We start from the raw sequence: 19,647 nt of genomic DNA, 5'->3' as shown, positions 1-19,647 counted from the left end.
AGTGTCTGCAAAATGTGAATGCAAAAACAAAAAAAGAAGGAGAAAAAAAAGCAAGTTAAGATGTGAAAGGACTGGACATCGCATTATGAAAGAGACAGAGTATCGTTCTCAGGCTGCTCCAGATCCCAGGAGGAAAAATGACTTTTAAGTAAACAGAGGAGGCCAGATCCTCTCGAAGATCTCTGGAGTGAGCGCCAGACTTCAGACAGAGACATGGCCACATGTCCACATCAAATGCGTTGAGACTAAAGAAGGGTTATAGGTCCAAAGAGAGGATCTGCGGTATGTGTGGATGGTGGGGGGGCAGCGTTAGTTATTGGGGGACAGGGCAAAAGGATATTCCAGATGCACAGTGACTCAATGTGAAAAACCACATGTGAGGCAAATCTCGCTTCACCTCAGTGAAGTATCCATCACTGCACTAAACCACTTCAGCCATTTAAGGGTCACATTCCCACTGGAACCAGTATGAGAACCACTTTAAATCAGGCCAATGCCGGCCATTCAAAATGTCCACAATAAACTCCTGTCACCCTGAAGAAATATTTCATTGCCTGAAAGCATTTTAACACTTTCAAGATAAACTTTCAAAATGAGCTCTGAAAAAGCATGTCTAAGTGCCGTCATTAGTTCCATATTGATGGTATTATATGGTGTGTTAAGCTGAGGGACTTTCCAAATGCAGCAGAACCCTTTTCCCCACCCCTCTATTTGCATATGAATGTGTTTTGACAAGTGGAAACGGGTTGGTGAGGTCTTCATTAAGCTCAAATGTCTTTTGGTAAGCACAAGTTTACAAAAAAATACAACTGGTGCTTGACAGGAATCAAAATGCATCAGAAGATTTAGTACTGAATAAAAAGCTTAGCAACACAGACCCATAGATCAGAGGGAGATACCTTTTGTCAACATGAACAAAATGAAGCTAAATTCTTTTTTTATTGAGCAGCATACAAAAGTCAGCAAACACCTGGCAGAGGCGCATACCTTCTCATCGTCTTCATCCTCATCCGCCAAATCCAAGTTGGTCTGAAAGAAACAATTGCAACGGAGAGGTGAAATTATGAGAATTTCATTATCAGACTTAATAAAGCTCGTCTCACTGGGACTGTGAGATGACGCTGAGATCAGTCTCCTGAAACACTTTGCAGAAAATCTGACCAACACAGGACACAGTGGACTTTTCAGGAACTAATAGCTAATTAATACCTTTCCATCAGCACCGGATCACAATTGCTTGTATGCGAGAGAAATAGCTCAACAGGTCAAGCCCACTTAGAATGACCCCACTTAGCGGTGCTGTGTGTTTTAGCATGATTCAGCTCATTGTTTCTGTTTCTCCGCTCTTATCTTTACTGTTTTGGTTTCGCACCCCGATCATCTCATCTTAGCCTACTACCTAAAATGAGCATCTAGCTAGTGCAGCATTAAGAAGTCAAACCCCCAGCAGTTGCCTGGCTATTTTCAGGCTACAATGAGCATAAACATGCACATTTTTCCAACTCAAGAAAAAACGCTTCTTGCTATATATCAGTGTTATGTCTAAACCTTGCTTCTGCTGCCCACAACATGGCAAAAAAAAAAAAAAAAAAAATCTTTACTCCAACATTGATCATTTGTTCTGATCTGTAACAGGATGCTGCACTTAAAAAAAATCCATGTAGGTTATTTCACATGATAAATTTGTCAAATTTGTGTGTTTTCAGGTTTGAAATGGACATGATATCAGATATAGTTAAACCCAAATATGCTCAGAGTTTGTATATGATGAGTTTTTGAATGTTTTCTTGTTTATTGACCAAACTTTAACTTTTATTGTTTCATAGTTAGGAATAAAAACTTTAAATCAGTTGCAGAGGGCGTTGCATTGATTTCCAAAGTAAATTCTATAAACCTTTACCCTATGCTTCCTTGTGACAAATGAATCTATGTGCATGATCTGATCAACATGCAGATCTGGTTCTTTGAGGACATATACACTGTATACTTACATATATAGAGCCAATAATGTTTTCTGCAAAACATTTGCCCACTATTTTTAATGTTCTAAATTGTTACTTATTTTGATAATCAACCGATCATTTGACTTATGTATGATTGCATATGCTCTAGTCAAATTAAAAATAATAATAATAATAATAATAATGTTTTACAATTTTCTTACACAGATCACCTGAAAAGTTAATTAATTGGGAACAAAATAGTCAACACATTAACTGAATGTGTATTGTTGTGTGAGCAGAGCTTGGTGTATAAAATTTGCTACCATGTATTCTGTGTTGAACCACCATTAATGCATTCTCTAAACAGACCTTGTGTTTCACATTCAATACTTCTTCAGAGTGTTACATTGGGGGGAAAAAAAAGCAGGGAGCATTGTGACCTTGTGACATTGTAAGAGATAAAAACTTTTTTTCTAATCTGACCAGTCACAACAAGAACAGGGCAGCAGGCCAATTACAGTGAAGCCGAGGACAAAAACTAGAGGAGGAACGGGAAAAAAGAAAACTGCGTTAGTAAAGGACAAGCGCTGTAAATTAGCTTAGGCTATAATGGTCTGTTACATTAGTCTATTCAGTGAGTTTTCAATGCTTATGTATTATGTGTTATTTTATTATTATGTATTATGTAGCCATGTGCGACGGGTTGCTATGGAAACATACCAGCCTTTAATTATGAGAACAAAATGTGGCTTAAGAGGCTGTTTTTCTACAAAATAAAGAAATAAGAAGCGTGAATAAGAGCCAGCAGGTCATTTGGCAGAAAGAGGAGAAGATGGATAAGGCTGACAAAGCTGCTCTCAACTCACCACATCCTGGCTGACCCGTCCAGATTGGATCTGCAGGTAGTTCCACGAGATGAGCAGAACAAAGGAGAGGGGCAGCATATAAAACTCCCAGTACCATACTGTCACCAAAAACACCTGCGGGCAGAGGGTCCAGAAATCAGACATCAATGAAGGCAAAAGGGGAAGCGTTACATTTTAGATCAACCAAACAGGAATTCGATCTGTTATTAAATTGATTGTAAGATAATTGGTCAAGCTAATGAAGGCTGCCCTACCATTATACAAACTCTGCACACTAATTGCAGTTAGACTGCATATGCTGTGCAGGTATAGATGGTATATAAATGGCTAGAGGCTCTAGGTCTAAAAAGTGATGCCAATCTGCTGTTAAAGGGGAAGACTCCTTTGGTTGAAAAATCAAGTTCAATTCCATAAAAAGCTATGACAGAATGACCCAACTTCTTGAATTCAAACCTCAATAAACACTTTGCTGATAAGTTAATAGTCTCAGCCACATGTTAATGCTCTTTGACATGATATCTAACAGAAAATGATCTCCATCAGGTCCTGAATTAGAGTATAATTGATTAGAAGATAAATGGAGAATAAGCATGGCTACCTTGAGATTGGCAAGTAGTTACCCTGTGAGTGTGCAGTGTCCTTGGTTTCTCAGTCAGACCTACTGCTTGTTTTTCATATCCAGTTAAAAACAAAAAAAACCAAACAAACAAAAACGCACCCAAGATGGTGACTGCCAAAAAAACTCAGCTTTAGGATTCAAAAGAGGACTATGCAAACCAACTGGTGACATCATGAGGTCACATCCATCCTGTATATACAGCAAAAGAAAACCATTCTGCTCAGTAGGACTTACACTTACTCCTGACTATGCATTGACATTAACCACATAGCTCTAATTGCTCCATCCCTTTCATCTTCTGTACATTAAAGCTGACCGATTCACTACAGCCTCAGGGAGCTTCTGTGTGAATGTGCAATTAACATCCATAATGGCACTTATGATGCACATTCCACCTGTGTGGCTAAGGTAAAAAGGATAAAGAAACATAGCCTGTGATATCTCAATTGCATGGCTAAATGGAACTATAAAATAATCCTATCAGAGAGGTAGTACAAGCCAAAACGGCAGCGGGCCAAAAGCATTGGGAAGGGTTTACAGGTTTTTATATGCTAATAAAAATAGAAGAGAACATCTGGTGAAGACATCACTCTCCTCTGAGGCACCAACTGACATAAAAGATGGCAGATCAGTGCCGCCCCTCCCACCACCAGCACCACCACCTCCGCCAATATCACCACCACCATCAGCTTTAATGTGCAAAAAGCCAAGCACGCTCTTGCCTGTGTTATCACAAGCCAAAATAGGGCCTGGGAGAGGAGATGAAACCAGTTCCTCACTGGAAGGGTTATGTTTTATTAGTGAGGACTTTGTAATGACTGGGAGAGCGAGGGTAAGGGGAAAGCCAAGTCACGCTTTAGTGGAAATGTATACTCAGCCCATAAAGATTGTGATAATTGTAGCCCATTTCAGCTTGAGAAGCATTACACAGTCTTCAACAGCAAAAGGGGACTTTGGGAATACAATCCACATCACAGGGGGAAAAAAAAAGAAAAGAAAAAGGATATGTTATGCTGGGACAGCTACTGAACTGGAGGCTGGCGCATTTATAGAAAGCAGCAGGATTTCCACACTCATGTTTGGGGGAAGGGTTTGCATGGCACAAAAACCGCTTTGGACCATTCATTGTTTTTTTAGTGCGAACATGTGAGTGAAGAGCACACCTAGTGCACCCACAAGTAACAATTATGGCATAATACTAACAGTTAAAATGTAGTCTAACAGTGGTATAAGTGGAAAAGAGTCATACAGTCGCAAAACTGAACACACACCCAAAATTTAAAACGATTCCCTAACATTAAACATCATAAGCTAATGGCTATGCCAGAATAAGTAAGGATATAGCAGTCAAACCTTGAAGTCTAAGCACAGGTTTTTGGTCTACATATTCATGTGTTATAAACTGAAGAATGAGTGAGAATAAATCTTGTAACACTGAGCGTGTTACCCACTCCCTAAAATACCGCCCAGTGATTAACCATTATAAGAACTGTTACAAATTTAACTTGGCTTTATCTCCAATTATTTCAGCACTTAAAAAGTCACTAGACTGACAGTCACTTACATGGTTTAAAGGATTATGTAGCCTGCTGTAAAGGGGTGAGGAGGGTTAGAGCAATACTGTAAATGCACTGTGGACACGCTCCAAAATCAATCAGTTTTGGATGAACAGACACAATTTATCTTGCCAATGTTAGTGTGTAGTTTATATTGCAAATCTAGTTCAAAACTATATAAATTTCATGTATATATTTTAAAAGGCATTAATGCGACTTAAAAATTATTTAGAGGCACTGTAAGATGCCTGTAGAGCCTCCTTTTAAGAAATAGTTGATACAAAGTTGCCAGAAAATAACACAGAAATCAAAAAGAGGATGAGGTGGATGCACATGTGACCACACTCTTTTCAACATTGTTGCTGCATTTTTTGTGGGGTGACAGATAAGTATATGAAGAAAAAAAAAAGAGTGCTATTTGGAAACAGGCTCAGTGTTTTTTTCCCCCTTGACTCAGAGCACCGACAAGAAATGGTAACCCATAAAAAGAAAAGCTAAACACCAAGTGCTATTTCAGAAATAAAGTAAAGGAGAGGAACAGCGTGTGATCTATTATAGTTCAGTGGTTAGGACAAGACTAACACCTTTGGGATTGGGGCTTCTCACTGAGATAACCACTACCTAACAAGGCACATCTAAAGCATACTGTACTGACGAAAGCTCTTTGTCTAACTGACAATCGGCAGATGGTGCAGGTAGCTCGTCACTGTATCCTGTCATGAGGAGTGAAGCTCTGATTCATTACGCTTATGTGGTGGTATTAAGCAGCCATTTATTTCTTCTCGCTGAGGCTTGAAAAGGCAGCGAGCATTAGTGTGAAAACATGAGTACAGATGGTACTGTCTTTCAAACACCGAGATGCAGTGGGAGGATGTGTGTGTACATTGTGCACTTGTTCCTGCTTGTATGATGTCGCCGTCAGCGTATGTGTGTCTCAGCTGTCAGGTAAAATAATAATATCATTGCTTATAATCAACACAGTATGCGCGCAACATTCTTCATAATTATGTAAATAAGAATCTTCTTATATTGTAATAAAGACCAAATATTGCAAACAGTTTCTTATTAAAGTACGCTGACCCCGACTTCATCCGGGGCGGCACAGCTTAGATCAATGTAATCCCAAGCTGAAAAATGAAATGCACGACTCAGAGCTAAAACACAGAGTGGCTGCTGCTCAGATAACAGCTCTGTGCTGCAGCTCCCATTTTTCACGGCAAATTGAACAAACTGTACCACTGGCTGGCTTACAGTATCTCTTTTAGTCTGTTAAGAAAGTCTAAACGCTTGACATAACTTTATTGCCACCTACAGGCCATGAGCTGCAAAAACAAAAGGAACTTTAGGTGACCTTGATTGCTTGCATAGTTAATGAACAACTTGCTGTATGCCATTTTTATCACGCCAGATCTCTGAAAGAATAATTCCAAAAAGATCAGCACCCACTTTATTTTGTAGTTTAAAGACAGAGGCTGAAAGGCTACTCCCATGTTTCTGTCTTCACATTTGCTTTAACACTTGTCTTCAACAATGACAGGACGGAGAATCAGCCTTATCTCTGAAGAGCCTTTTAATTGAACTTCTGTCTGCATAATGGGGTCTAAATCACACCGAGCACAGACCGGACAGAGGGTTAATGAGTTGTCAGGGAAGCAGAACAAAAATAGACTATCTCGACTCCGGTGGGACTCTACTCTCTCCAGCTGAGGCTTAACTCTACATCCAGGAGACATGCAACACTGAAAGCGTCCACTCCAACACAGAGCCAGGGCCAAGCCTGTGTTTCTGCTGAGCCCAGTGCTGCATTGATTAAGATTCTCTCTAGGAGAGTTCAAGTAGGGGTTGGCCAGACTGCGGTTGTCTTCCGCAGCCTTGGAGGGAAAACAGAGGGAAATGCAGATAGTGTGTTGATAAGCAGTTAAAGCACTTCACCAGGAAGGCTAGCAGGCTCCTCTGAAAACTCTCCCACTGGAAGCAGCTTTTGATGTACTGCAGAGTCGACATGATTGCCCTGTACAATGTCTGAACACGCATCACGTTCCTGGCCAGAGCCTGAAAGACAAACACACAAAGCAGTTAAATACTGCAGTAGCTGTGTTGAAAAAATGGTCATAGTTGATACTGATTTCAGGGTATTTGGATTTAATTCTGTAAGGAGTTCCACCCATACCACACTTCAAAAAAAAAAAAGAAAAAAAGCATCCAGTCAGCTCGAGGAATAGCGAGAGGAGCTGGTATGCCTTGGCATGAGCCACTGTGGTCAGGGGGCAAAAAATGTCAGTAATCTGACCTGATTTCATCAAACAGGTCTTTCAATATTAAAACAGACTGAAAACCTGCACGTTACAAACCAAGTCCACGGTGTGTGTAAGCCAATTTTGGCGTTAGTGAGCAATGTATTGTCTGACAACAATGAGTCTTTGTGGGAAGTACAGACAGTCAGGCACCCTGTCTCGCACCCTGTCTTGCACACTGTATATCAAACTAATGTAGCAGAACAGTGAACAAGAATTCAGTCAAAGTTGGCCTCAATTAAAGCCCAATTCAACTAATTCAAGCAAAGGAAGGTCTGCTTTTGGAGTCATTTTGCTTTCCAGAGAAAAGAAAAGGAAAAAAAAAAAAGTACTTAATTTTTTTATGTCCATTTCTTAAAGAGCTAATTGGTAAAAACATGTTAACATTTGTTCAATTTGTCATGTCTTTTTTTAGTTTCCAAAAAAATTTTTGGGTTGAAGTTGCAGATATTTCAGCATCACAAAAATATCACATTTCTTAAAATCATTTTTATTTTACTTTTTTAACATCTAGCACATTTGTTTAAAAACACATTTTCAACCAGAAAAAACTGAAAGTGGGACTTTTTGCTCACAAAATAATTTTAATTGATTATCAATATAATTGTAGACTCATTTTCTGCCCATTTAAAAAAAATGTTCCAGCTGAGTTTCAGAAGACTTAACCAGTGAAAAAAATAAATAAACAAGCAACTTGAAATTTTAATTTGATGTTATGGAAAGTAAATTTATTTGTTTACTTTTTCCCCATTCATAAATATACTTTGTTAACTATGAATTGTGAATAAATGTAAAAAGATGTATCAAACCTTTTTGGAAAACTTGGGATTGTCCTCCATAAAATATCTCTCCTTCGGCTGGAAGGTTCTAATACTTGCTCTGACCTGATTAAAAAAAAAAAAAAAAAAAAAAAAAAAGTGATAAAGTAATAAGAAGACGACAGAATGAGGCCTGCCTTTCAAAGCCATCGTGTCTTCATTGCAGGGTGAACCTTTACTTACAGGGTTAAAAATAACCTCCAGCTCCAGAGTGATGCTCCCCTTCGACAGCTCGCCTAAGTCCTCTTTCTTCAGCGGGAAGGCAATCTGTTGTCCCCTGCGGATCTGCAGGACAGAAAGGGCATCAGGTGCTGAACTCAGCCATGAACCTGACCATCAGTCACGCTGGATTACATCTTAGCAAGTCTTCAGCCTGCTGGAGTGTTATCGCCCTCTTCACTTTAATTTAGACAGAGTGCAAATAGATTATTGTCTACGTCACAGACTCTTAGTGAGGTTGTACGTACCAAAAGCAGAGGAATGGCAACTTTTCCAAGGAAGTCTGGCGCCTTGTCTCCATCCTCATCAAAGATAGTCACCACCAGAACATCATGAATGTCTTTGACAGGGCTGCAGAGACATAGAACGAGGTCAGATGCCTACAAATCAGCACACCGTATAGCAATATGTCAGGATATTTCAATTTATTTGTAAAACAGTAAAATGGTTCAGTAATGTAAGAAAAGTAATGTTCAATAATATGTTTCAGTTTAAATAACAAAAAGGGTGTGGAAACAGAAACCCAAACTGACAATGTAAAGACTGTATTCCATTCTGGGTTTAGGCTTTTGTAGACCGTGTGGGTTTGTAGTCTGTCGTTCCCCAGTTCCAGCACACAGAAAGGGTCACTCTTGCCTGCAGAACACATCACTCAAAACTTTATAGCAGGGCTCTTGTGTTTCATTTAAATTTGTCATTAAGACGAATCTAAATGCATGAAATACCATTTAAATCAGCAGCCATCAGCTCAGTAGCCTTAATAACTTTGACTTGAAGGAAACCAACGTCACGGAGATTTGTCAGGGACCTTTTTAAACTCTGGAGAGACAGTAAGCAGACAAGAAAAATTAGGTTTGGCAAACCTGCAAAGCATAAATAGAGTGTTTAATTCAGCAGAGAATGCACAAAAATAAGAAATCCTTCAATCTAAAACCAGATTTATGTGACAGCATAAGATGTTACTTCAGGTTCTCCGCAATACTCTTAACCATAAAACCTTTTGAGCCTTACACCTTAAACCTTTTGACGATGCTAGTTGAGGGAGGCATCAACTAAATTTATTTATATTGCAAAACAAAAATTTTCTTTGCAAGTTTTAGGCATCAGCATTTTCCACTAAACCTTAAATACACTATCAAGGCACGTGCTCAAAACAGTCCATACTTGTAACTGGGCTGCCACACAATTGCAAATGAATGCTTACCAAAGTACGTTACACATCACAAACAAGCATCAAGTCACTGCAAGTATTTTCATACTTTTCTGGAATGAAAAGAAACCAGTGGCTGCAAATCTAACATCTATGAACTAGCATAGCACTTAAAGTGAAAGCTTTTGATAACAGCGTTTAAGGCAGACTGCAATGGGGTGGTGTCTCCAAAACAATCTACTATAGGTAGTTATTCCTCTCTGTACATGATCAAGTACAGTTTACCAAATGGCTAAAATCTGGACTTGTTTTCCCTTCTTGGGCTAAATTTATTTCTGTCACGGCATCTCTTTTCATTGCTAGTCTAGCTGCATGATCAGGTTGCATTTCCAGACCTTAAATTTCTTAGATGTACACAGACACATCTGCCTAAAAGTAACTTGTCACGAAAGAATGTCATTTGCTTAACACAGACCTAGCAGTAACCCATTACCAGGCACATACTGCCATCTCTTGGCCCTTAACACAGAGCGCAGAAAGGGCTGTAGGTTTTCAGGATGACTTTGACTTAAATATTTACACTTCAGTTCTTCAAACTTGTATTTTAAGCCCAATTATTAGTTTAGTAAATGCGTGTTTTCAGCCTATGTTAGGGTTAGATGTGATGTTTGCTCTACAGACTGACACAATAAAACAGTTTTTCTTGGCATGTTTACTAGCTTTAATAAACAGAATACAGCCACTCTGAGTTAGCTCACTTAGCTGAAGATTTGCTCTTTTAAAGTCGTGCCAAGGGCGTATTTTCTGAGTTACTGTCGAAGCTAAAGGATGGAGTTGTGGAGGACAAAAAAAAAAAAAAAAAAAAAAAAAAAAAAAAAAAAAAAAAAAATAGAACAAAACCCCAAAACATGGACGTCAAAATGTTTTGTTGTTGTTGTTGTTGTTGTTATTGTTGTTTGTTAATGCACTGGATTATTTAAAAACAAGCTTAATGACAAACATGGTTTACTATACGGAACGTATTCGCAGCATCCCTCTAGACGCTATTAAAATGGTAAATGGCCTGCATTTGTATAGCGCTTTATTCAGTCCCTAAGGACTGAATAAAGACACTACATTCAGTCATCCACCCATTCACACACACACATTCACACACTGGCGATGGCAAGCTACATTGTAGCCACAGCTGCCCTGGGGTGCACTGAGGCGAGGCTGCCGGACACTGGCGCCACCGGGCCCTCTCACCACCACCAGTAGGCAAACATGGGGTTAGTATCTTGCCCAAGGACATTTGGCATGTAGCCAGGAGGCAGCCTGGGATCGAACCACCGACCTTCTGATTAGTGGTTGACCTGCTCTGCCACCTGAGCTACAGCCAGCTATTAGCTAATCATTCAGCAAGTATGGCATAAAATGCACCAAAATATTAGAATTAAATGTACATACTAGCCTAAATGTAAACTGTGGCATTAATACTTTTGTTTTAATTTGCTTCTGTATTACTTTACCTATATTAGTATCATTCCCCCAATGTAAAGACTTTTCCTATTTTAATATTTACATTATAATTTAGACATTTAAAAAAATGTAAACATATACAGTTACACTTGTGTATTATTTTCCACCTGTTTTCAAAATGTGTTGTTGGGCACTGAGCTCAGCTCTCTTAAAGAAATGTTATAAGAAAATATAGAAATAAATAGAAGGGGATAAGATGAAATGTATTCATAAATAAGTGATTCAATTACTTTTAAAACTGACAAAATTAAAAAGTAGCAGGTTTTTGCATGACATATGAATGCTGGAACTTTTTTTATGAAATGATTTAAATTAAATCATTAATTATGTGTGTTTAACAGCACACCATTATATTTATTTTGTTACTAATGTATCAATATTTGATTTTTGTAGTTTCAGCACACTTTTACAATCACGTAGCAGCAGTACCAGCGTTCAGTCCTTCAGATAGATAAATATACACCTCAGGCAATTCAGGTCGGAGAAAAACAGCCAGATAGTTTTAAGGTGGCAAAAAGACAATACACAAACAACATCTTGTGGAGTTGATGCCAATGACAACTAATGATATTCTGAGAGCAGAGAATAGGCTTGTTCAAAATGAAAATGCATTTTAAAGTGTTTATATATTTAAACATGTTGGTGGTAGAGTGCAGTATAAATAGAAGTTAAACGGCAAAAATACTGACATAGTTGTCCAGCTGGTTCTGAAGTTCACGGGGTTCACTGAGTGGTGCGGCACAAAGGTCGGAGATGGAGACGCCACTGCACGTGGTCAGCGTAAGGAGGCAACACACGTGTCCTCCCCCATATTCCATTTCTAGCAATTGCCTTTGATCCAAAGGGATTTTTGACATGTTCACGCAACGCCTGTACACACACAAGTTCCACACATTTGGGCCAGATCAAACACACACACATAAAAAATATGCAAAGAGCTTTCATTTAAATAAATCAATCAATCCAGAAACCACTTTTTATTTTAATTAAAGGGCAAGCACACACAAATAAATACTGTAATAGCTGAACACACTCACTTCCCCAGGGATTCCGCAGCCTTTCGTCCTTCCTTGGATCGGAGCTCCACCTCCAGATATTCTGGACTGTTGAAAAACTGTTTGAAGGTGAACCTCTCTCTCCACTGGGGATTTGGCACTTTGCAGTGATCCTGAATCAAAAAGAAAAAGAAAACTGTTTAAAAGTTGTTTTTAAAAATTCACAACAATTAACAATGACACTGAAATTCACTTTAAAGTGTGAAGAAACATCTTATATAAGTCAGCGTATTTGCAAACTCTTCAAAACACAGACTTGACTGACGTGTTTGTAGATTTCCAGCTGGCCTTTATTTAAAATTCAGAAAAGTATCTGCATCATGTCCAGATGTTAACTTTAATTGTTTTTCTTTTCTAAACAGACTAGTTTTGGGGTTTAGCAGCTTCTGATAGACACATCAGAAATTTCCATCTCACATTAGGAGATGGACAGGAGAACAGATAATTACCGTCACTTTGCACCTGGATATAAGACAAGGAAAAGAAAATCAGCAATGCTGCTCGTTATCACGCTGCTTTGATGTGTAATGCATGATGTTGCACGATCGCGAAATAACCATCAATGACAGTACGCAGCCAACAGCGCATAAAAGTGAGCATCAGCGCCAGACATCATCCAGCTGCCGGGAGAGCTGGATGATGCAGCAGACACTGGCCATGTCATATTACACGCTGCAAAACCATTTTAGATCCCTTCTAGGCCCGTTTCTTTTTTCATGGCTTTGTGGTTTTTTCCCCCATGTGATCTATGGTCACATGAAAGATTATAGGGTTAGGCTTAACATTTGCACTACCAAAGGCATCTTTGTATTGCCTATTTTCCCCATTTTCCTTCGGGATTAATCAAGTATTCTGATTCAGATTCTGATAAACCCAGTATCAGTTAACGGAAACCAAAAATGCTCAATGAAATACTAAGTTTTACAAAGTGAGGTTACTTTGAACAATAATTATTTATTAGTTACCCTCATTTGCGTAAAGTGCAGCAAACAAAAGAAATGTAGACTGTCTCATTTGTTTTTTCCATGTACAATAATCCCAGACGACTGTGAGATCAGGGGGCACACCATCTGTTTCAGGACTCCATGTTTTTGTGGCTGAAGATAATTCTGACTCTGGCTGCATATTTGCGCTCATAGTCACGCTGCACAACAAATTCTGGACCAATCAAAAGTCTCCTTGATGGTATTCAGTCATGGATAAAATTCTGTCTGTACTTGCTAGGACTGAGGAGACCACTATTAATAACCAAGTCCTCAGACCCATCTGTGGAAAATCAAACCTATAAGAACCTCTGCCATGCATCTCTATTGCCTGCAGACACCTAGAGCCATCGCCGACCTTTCTCCAAAGGCAACTCCCTCCCAAATGCTCCAGGTTTGGAACATTTGTTACCTTCTTTTCTCCCCGGTCCTTGTTTTTCTGTACATTCCCAATTTGCTAGCCTTTGCTCATACATTGAACCAAGGAAAGTTTTCCATCAACACTTACTTCTGACAAGTACTTTCTAGTCTGCAAATGGGTTTAACAAGACCCCCCTGATCATTTTTTTGCTCTTTTCCTGGCACTGCTGGAAACTAGCCCTCAGTATTGCCTGGGTCTTTTTGCTTCTGCATAACAGCAGATATTTGAAATAACTTTGAAATATGTTAATGGCAGAAGATAACTGACCTGTCACTTGGATTTTGCACTAAAGCAAATGTGTGATGTTTTTAGATTCTAGCAATGTCATCTTTTTAGCTGTGCTGTCCCTCACCCTGTTTTACCCTGCCTCTGCAGATAATGACTTTAGTTCATCCCACATTTACGCTGCTATTCATAAGAATCGCCTTTAGGTGATTGTTTAATAATGCAGTGGGATTTATGTGTACAAATGTTTCTAGATTTTATAAGTGAAAACTAGTCTGCCAGCATTTTATTTAACAGGAATGTTGGGAAAATTAAAATGTGATAATTCTGTTCATCACTAGACACACAAGATATAAAATAACACTAAGACAAATGCTTTTTTGTTAAAGAGCCTAAGACCTTTGAAAAATATAAAATCTTCTGGAATATGCACCATAAACTATAAATCAATTTGAAATGCAAATCTGTTTACCGATTCAGCTATTACATCAATATTTGGATTTTTTTATGACTTTTGAAAGTCTATTTTCAGTGCAATGGCATTAACCTCATGTGGCCTTTCTGCAAATGTATATTTTAATAAAAGCACTTTAAAGTGATTTGGGCCTAATAATCCTATAGATTGAAGATACATTTTAAGCTGACATGAAAACAAGAACAAAGAATAACCAACCCCATGCATCTTTCAGAAAAAGATTACTAAGGCTTAACATCCACATCTAGTCATATTTTAAATGATTATTTGAGCAAATGATGTCCTTAAGTTGAAAACAGAATAGACTTAAATTTAAGTACACATAATGCAGCTTGTTAGCATCATTTAGCTTGAAAATTCACTTTTCAAATTTCATTTGATTTTGTGGGTTTCAAATTAAGAAATAAGAAAGTGTCCAAGCCAAAGTAACTCATGTCATCATCAGGGGGCATTTTATCCAGAGCAAAGAGCAATATATAACAGTTGGAGTGTTACCTGAAACTAACATCAGATTGATTTATTTTCTTTTAGTTCTACGGGCACACCTATCGAGAATGACGTGGAATACTCACCCCCCCCAAAAAAAAGAGCAAAATGAAGAGAACAACAACTAAATAAATGAATAAATACAATATAAGTCACTGTGAATACTGGAAATCAGCTGAGGTTAGGCTAACATAAAAAATCTACACACTTTAAATTACAAAAGGGAAAAAGGAACAGGGTTAGGAATCACAAAGACACATTAGGAAGAGGAAAAAATTAAGAGCAACAGTCTTCTGTTGAGATATACCTTGCTTTTGTATCGCTGCTCTCCCAGTTTGAAGAGAACGGAGAACTGACCTGCCTGACTGTCCACCGGCAGCTTCTTACCCTCAACCAGAGTCACCAACAAAACAGTTGTCCACAGCTGACTCTTCTTCAGCTCTTCTGACAAACTAATAGGCTGAGAATGCTTTCCAGCCTGCAAAAGTAGGGATACAAAAAAAATAATAATAATAATAATGAGAGGAATGAGAGGTAATGCTTTAAATTAAAAAAAAAAATAAATCAATACATTCAATTTCAGCTTTTTTTAAAGGATACAAAAAAAATATTATATTAAAAAAAAAAAAAAAGAAAATCCAAATTCAGTTTCCTGCAGTTCCACCACCACCATGTTTGAGACATTATAACAATTGCCCATGGAAGACAGGTAAATGAAACATTCTCAGAGATTAGGTAAAGCTTTCATGTATAATTGGAAGCCATGTTTTAAGATAATTAGTTGAGTTTATATAGAGACACAGTGTACCCCTGAGATAACTTTAAGCCAGATTCAATCACTGCAGATCAAGCCAACTTTGTAATGACACATGCAGAAAACGCTTTTTTAATTAACAGCTGCACAGCATGCAGTTGGCAGACTACAAGAAGAATTTGAAGCACATGCACACAGTAGGTACATCTGTTCAACAATGAAAACAACTTCAAACTTATAGGCATGCAGACAGTCAAAAGCTTTTCTAACTAATCCTGCGAATGTGCAATGTTGCCACGTGTATAGCTGTCTAATCTTGCGTAGCATCGCTTCATGCAGTACATAGAATGGACCTGCAGACAATAGCGTGGCAGACAAAAAGAAGCATGCATTCCCCAACTAAACTCTGTGAGTCAAATACCTCATCAGTGAGCAGGCAGAACAACAGCCGGACTTGTTACTGGGAAATGCTGGTAAGCATCTGTGCTTTTTTATGATAATGGTCAAAGGTGATCACAGGATTTTATTTTTATTTTCTTGGAACAATCCTATGGTTATCATCATAGGATAATAAGGTGCCATAATAAGTGTGACCTTGTTATGGGACTTCCACTATAGCCTGTCAGGTCTGGGCTAAAAATAAGAATTTAGGTTTATTTAATTTTTAATGCATATGTTGTAGTCATTGAGTGAAAGCGACAACGTACAAACTCTATATTCGTTTTAGCTGGTCTGCTGCTATCAAGTTAACTGGGATCAGGAATCTTCTGTATTTGGGATCCTTTTATAATTATCACTGAAAATATTGAAACACTTAATTTACCCTGATTTGTATATAGGTTAGTACCAAATAGGAATATGTCCAGTCAGTTAATTAAGGAAACACTGACTAACAACTACTGAAAGAGTTTAGTCTTCAAACCACTGAGTACATCTGTTAAATTTCTTCAAGATACTGCGCCCTGATTTGTGAAATAAAATGATTTGCTGCCCTCTTGTGGAATCAACTGAGGCACAGATAACTGCCAAAACTAAAGGAACTACTGTCAGAATTTTTGTTACATTACCTTTTGTTACCAATTTGAGCTGAATTAGAAAAATCGTGAAACCTGAACATGGTGTGAAAAAAAATTCACCAGACCAATGGGCCTCATTTGTTTTTCTCCTTTTTATATTTGGCAGATATCTGTATAATACTGATTAGAATGAAGGGTCCATGAAGTCTTTCCTATGTGTTCCAGCCACCATGCCTTACCCTACTACTTCGTGTTCGTTTTTGGTGCCATTTCTGCCGCCAGGAGCATGCATTTTAGGTGCAAAACAAAATGACACTAGTTAGTAGGCTTTACACAGAAACAGAGACACAAACACAGACATACGATAAATGCAATGCACGACAAGTCTGCCTTCTGCTTGAAAGCATGGAGCAAATACATGAGGGAGCTTGATATACATTGCTTCTTTTGCTGTCTCCATTTCTGAGTGACAGACTCAAGTCCACCAATACGACGCCCATGTCCTCCTCCAGGCTGTTTGGATCATCCAGGCGCAAAGACATCTCATTGACCCTGAAAACAAAGCGGGTTTTTGATGAGAGATGGGCAGTCATGTGCCATCGAGCATGCCTTTGAATTTATTCAGAACAAGCACCACAGGATGTAAAAATATAAGCATCAGATCACTGAGGAGATGAACTAGAGAAAATGTATTCTATGCATCTAAGACAAAGCTGAACTCACTGCAGCTTTGTCTTAGATGCACCTGGACTCAGTTACTCACTGTAAGGCCATAAACATAAGTGGGAGTGGTTGTGTGTGCACAAACTGGTATAGAACTGAGCTAGATAGAATAACGAGGCATTTGATAACTTGGTGACAATTTCTTGGAGGTTACTTTCATTAAGGTAATTTATTTCAGGTTCAAAGAGGAGTGTAGAAATGTGGAAAAGCACCCACACTATAATCCCAAACTGTTCCCACATTACAGACACACTACACATTCTAAAAATAAATTCTACAGTAAAAGCAGCCACTGCAATGTTAATAATTAATGGGCAAATGCTTTGAAAGTAAAGTTCAACACTCATAAGCTAAATGCAGCTGCGTTGCCAAACCCATAAATGGGTTGAGCCAATGCAGTGCCTGGAAATAGTTTATTTCACATATTGAAGTAAAGCAAGTATTGAACACGTCACCAATTTTATAAGTAGGTATATATAAAGGTGCTATTGAAATGAAATTCTCAACAGATTCTCAATAACCTGAAATTTATTTAAGACTTTAAACAAAAGCCTTTGTTGGTGACGACAGCTTTAAGAAGCCTCCTGTATGGAGAAACTAGTTACATCCATCCTCAGATGTGATTTTGGCTCATTCATCCACACAAACAGCCTTCAAATCCTGAAGGTTCCCTGGGCCCCTTCTGTAAACTTTGGGCTTCAGTTCTTTCAACAAATTTTCAGTTAGATTCAGGTCAGGAGACTGGCAGGGCCATTCTAGCAGCTGTATTTTCTTTCTCTGAAACCAACTGAAAGTTTCCATGTCTGTGTGTTTGGGATCATTGTCTTGCTGAAACATTCACCCTCGTTTCTTCTTCATCTTCCTGGTAGATTTTACAGATTTGTAATTAAGAATGTTTCTGTACAATTTTCCATTCATCCTTCCTTCAATTACATGAAGCGTTCCAGTGCCGTATGCTGAAAACAGCCCCACACCATGATGTTCTCACCTTCAAATTTTACTGCTGGTATGTTCACAGCCTTGTCTAAATGTTGATCAGTAAACTTTAAACATGCTTCAACATATGTTTTCTTCAGAAATGGAGGTAATGAGCGTGCATACAGGTCAAGGTTGCAAAGGTTTTTGAGCCTCCTTCAGGTGTTCAATACTTTTTCCCTGTGTCATTTCTCATTAGAAACACATCATTTATGGACATCTATGGTTTGATTTCTTTGCTTGTGTGGATTAGATGCATTTTTGCCAACATCTAGTGAGAATTTCATTGCATAGTACCTTTAGAAATATATTCATTGAGAAAACTGGTGATTTGTTCAATATTATTTTTCCAATTTTATTATTCCAGGATCACTATAATTCACATGCTACACCCCAACAGAGCTCTGTCCAGCTGCTTCAAGCACTTCCACATCACCATACTCACTTGTCCATCTCCAGACCACTCAGAAGGACACTTGCAGCACCCATAAAGTCATCAGTTGTAAGATCACGGTCATACACCTGTATATCAAACATCAACAGTCCTTTAACACAAGACAGTTCATGTAAGGAGAACTGTGCTGACTGTCCTACTGCAGTATCCTTGAAAACTCATACAGAGTGATAACAGCCGTTTTGTTGGATTTATGAAGGTGCACAGACACTAATCATACATTGATTTTCATAACACTTTGACAAAAAAATGTCACCCTAACTACATAACGAAGGATAGAAAACATGCACTGACATGTACATTTCCACAACAGACTATGACTCTCAGTGTTAAAGCTGCTCATTAAAACTTTCACATTCATTATTTCCCACACTGTTGACATGACCTTTATTAAACTGACCATTAAAAAAAAAAAAGTTACCTTGATGTAAAGCTTCTGATTCAGATCCTTAATGGGCAAAGAGAAGGACTCATTCCACACAGGGTTGAGGTTTTTATAAAGCACTTTACTTTTGTAGAATGTTTTTCCATCCAATTTGAATTTGACGTAGGGGTCGCTGGTACCTGAGAATGAATATTGCAAACCAGTAAATAGAAAACAAACAAACAAATAAACAAACAAACATACTTTTTGGAATGACATCATCAGGGCCCTGTAATATGAAGCAAGATAAATATAAGTAGGGTATTTATTCATTATCTTGATTCACTAAAATCAGCCATCGCTTTTAACAACACACCAAATTAACCCAGGGTTTCCCAGTCAGGCTATGAGAACATTCACACAAAGGGGTGGAATCATGCACTGTTAGCAGAGTGGCTGATTTTACAAAGGAGCACAAAATTATGACCCCAGACATATACGGAGATCTTAAACACATAATACAGACTGAAAGCAACACGTGCTGCAGAGAAATCTGCAATGTGAGAGCAAAAGCACTCTATAGTAATTTAGTATTAGAATCTCTGTATAAGTATGCGAGAACTGTGTGAGTACTTTAAAGATTTTGGTCAATAAGACTGAAAAATGCCAACCAAATCTATAAAGTTTAACCTATTTGAAGGCAGGAAGAAAAGCAAGCAAAAAATGCTGACTG

General features: G+C 38.3%; 1 protein-coding gene across 3 annotated transcripts in view; it reads right to left on the bottom strand.

The window, feature by feature from the left end:
- mctp2b (multiple C2 domains, transmembrane 2b) overlaps window positions 1–19,647 on the bottom strand; it is a 44,784-nt gene that overhangs the window by 5,335 nt on the left and 19,802 nt on the right. For 2 of the 3 annotated variants that reach the window (XM_085416483.1, XM_085416656.1), the window contains 15 exons: window positions 18,972–19,114; window positions 18,542–18,618; window positions 16,836–16,950; window positions 16,638–16,670; window positions 14,936–15,106; window positions 12,021–12,151; window positions 11,673–11,853; window positions 9,041–9,134; window positions 8,849–8,951; window positions 8,564–8,666; window positions 8,280–8,381; window positions 8,088–8,162; window positions 6,917–7,036; window positions 2,810–2,923; window positions 988–1,029 (listed from right to left, as the gene is read on the bottom strand). In XM_085416483.1, coding sequence (XP_085272609.1) covers window positions 988–1,029; window positions 2,810–2,923; window positions 6,917–7,036; window positions 8,088–8,162; window positions 8,280–8,381; window positions 8,564–8,666; window positions 8,849–8,951; window positions 9,041–9,134; window positions 11,673–11,853; window positions 12,021–12,151; window positions 14,936–15,106; window positions 16,638–16,670; window positions 16,836–16,950; window positions 18,542–18,618; window positions 18,972–19,114 — 1,604 coding nt within the window. The remainder of the gene's footprint in view (window positions 1–987; window positions 1,030–2,809; window positions 2,924–6,916; window positions 7,037–8,087; window positions 8,163–8,279; window positions 8,382–8,563; window positions 8,667–8,848; window positions 8,952–9,040; window positions 9,135–11,672; window positions 11,854–12,020; window positions 12,152–14,935; window positions 15,107–16,637; window positions 16,671–16,835; window positions 16,951–18,541; window positions 18,619–18,971; window positions 19,115–19,647) is intronic. The other variant, XM_085416569.1, reaches the window with a different exon arrangement.

The sequence above is a fragment of the Rhamphochromis longiceps genome, linkage group LG1 (genome assembly GCF_057381845.1).
Source record: "Rhamphochromis longiceps isolate RC_006_pf linkage group LG1, R_longiceps_female_GT1.1, whole genome shotgun sequence".
NCBI classification, from domain to species: Eukaryota; Metazoa; Chordata; class Actinopteri; order Cichliformes; family Cichlidae; genus Rhamphochromis; species Rhamphochromis longiceps.
The sequence above is the reverse complement of the archived record's forward strand: the minus strand, read 5'-3'. Positions and strand labels throughout refer to the sequence as shown.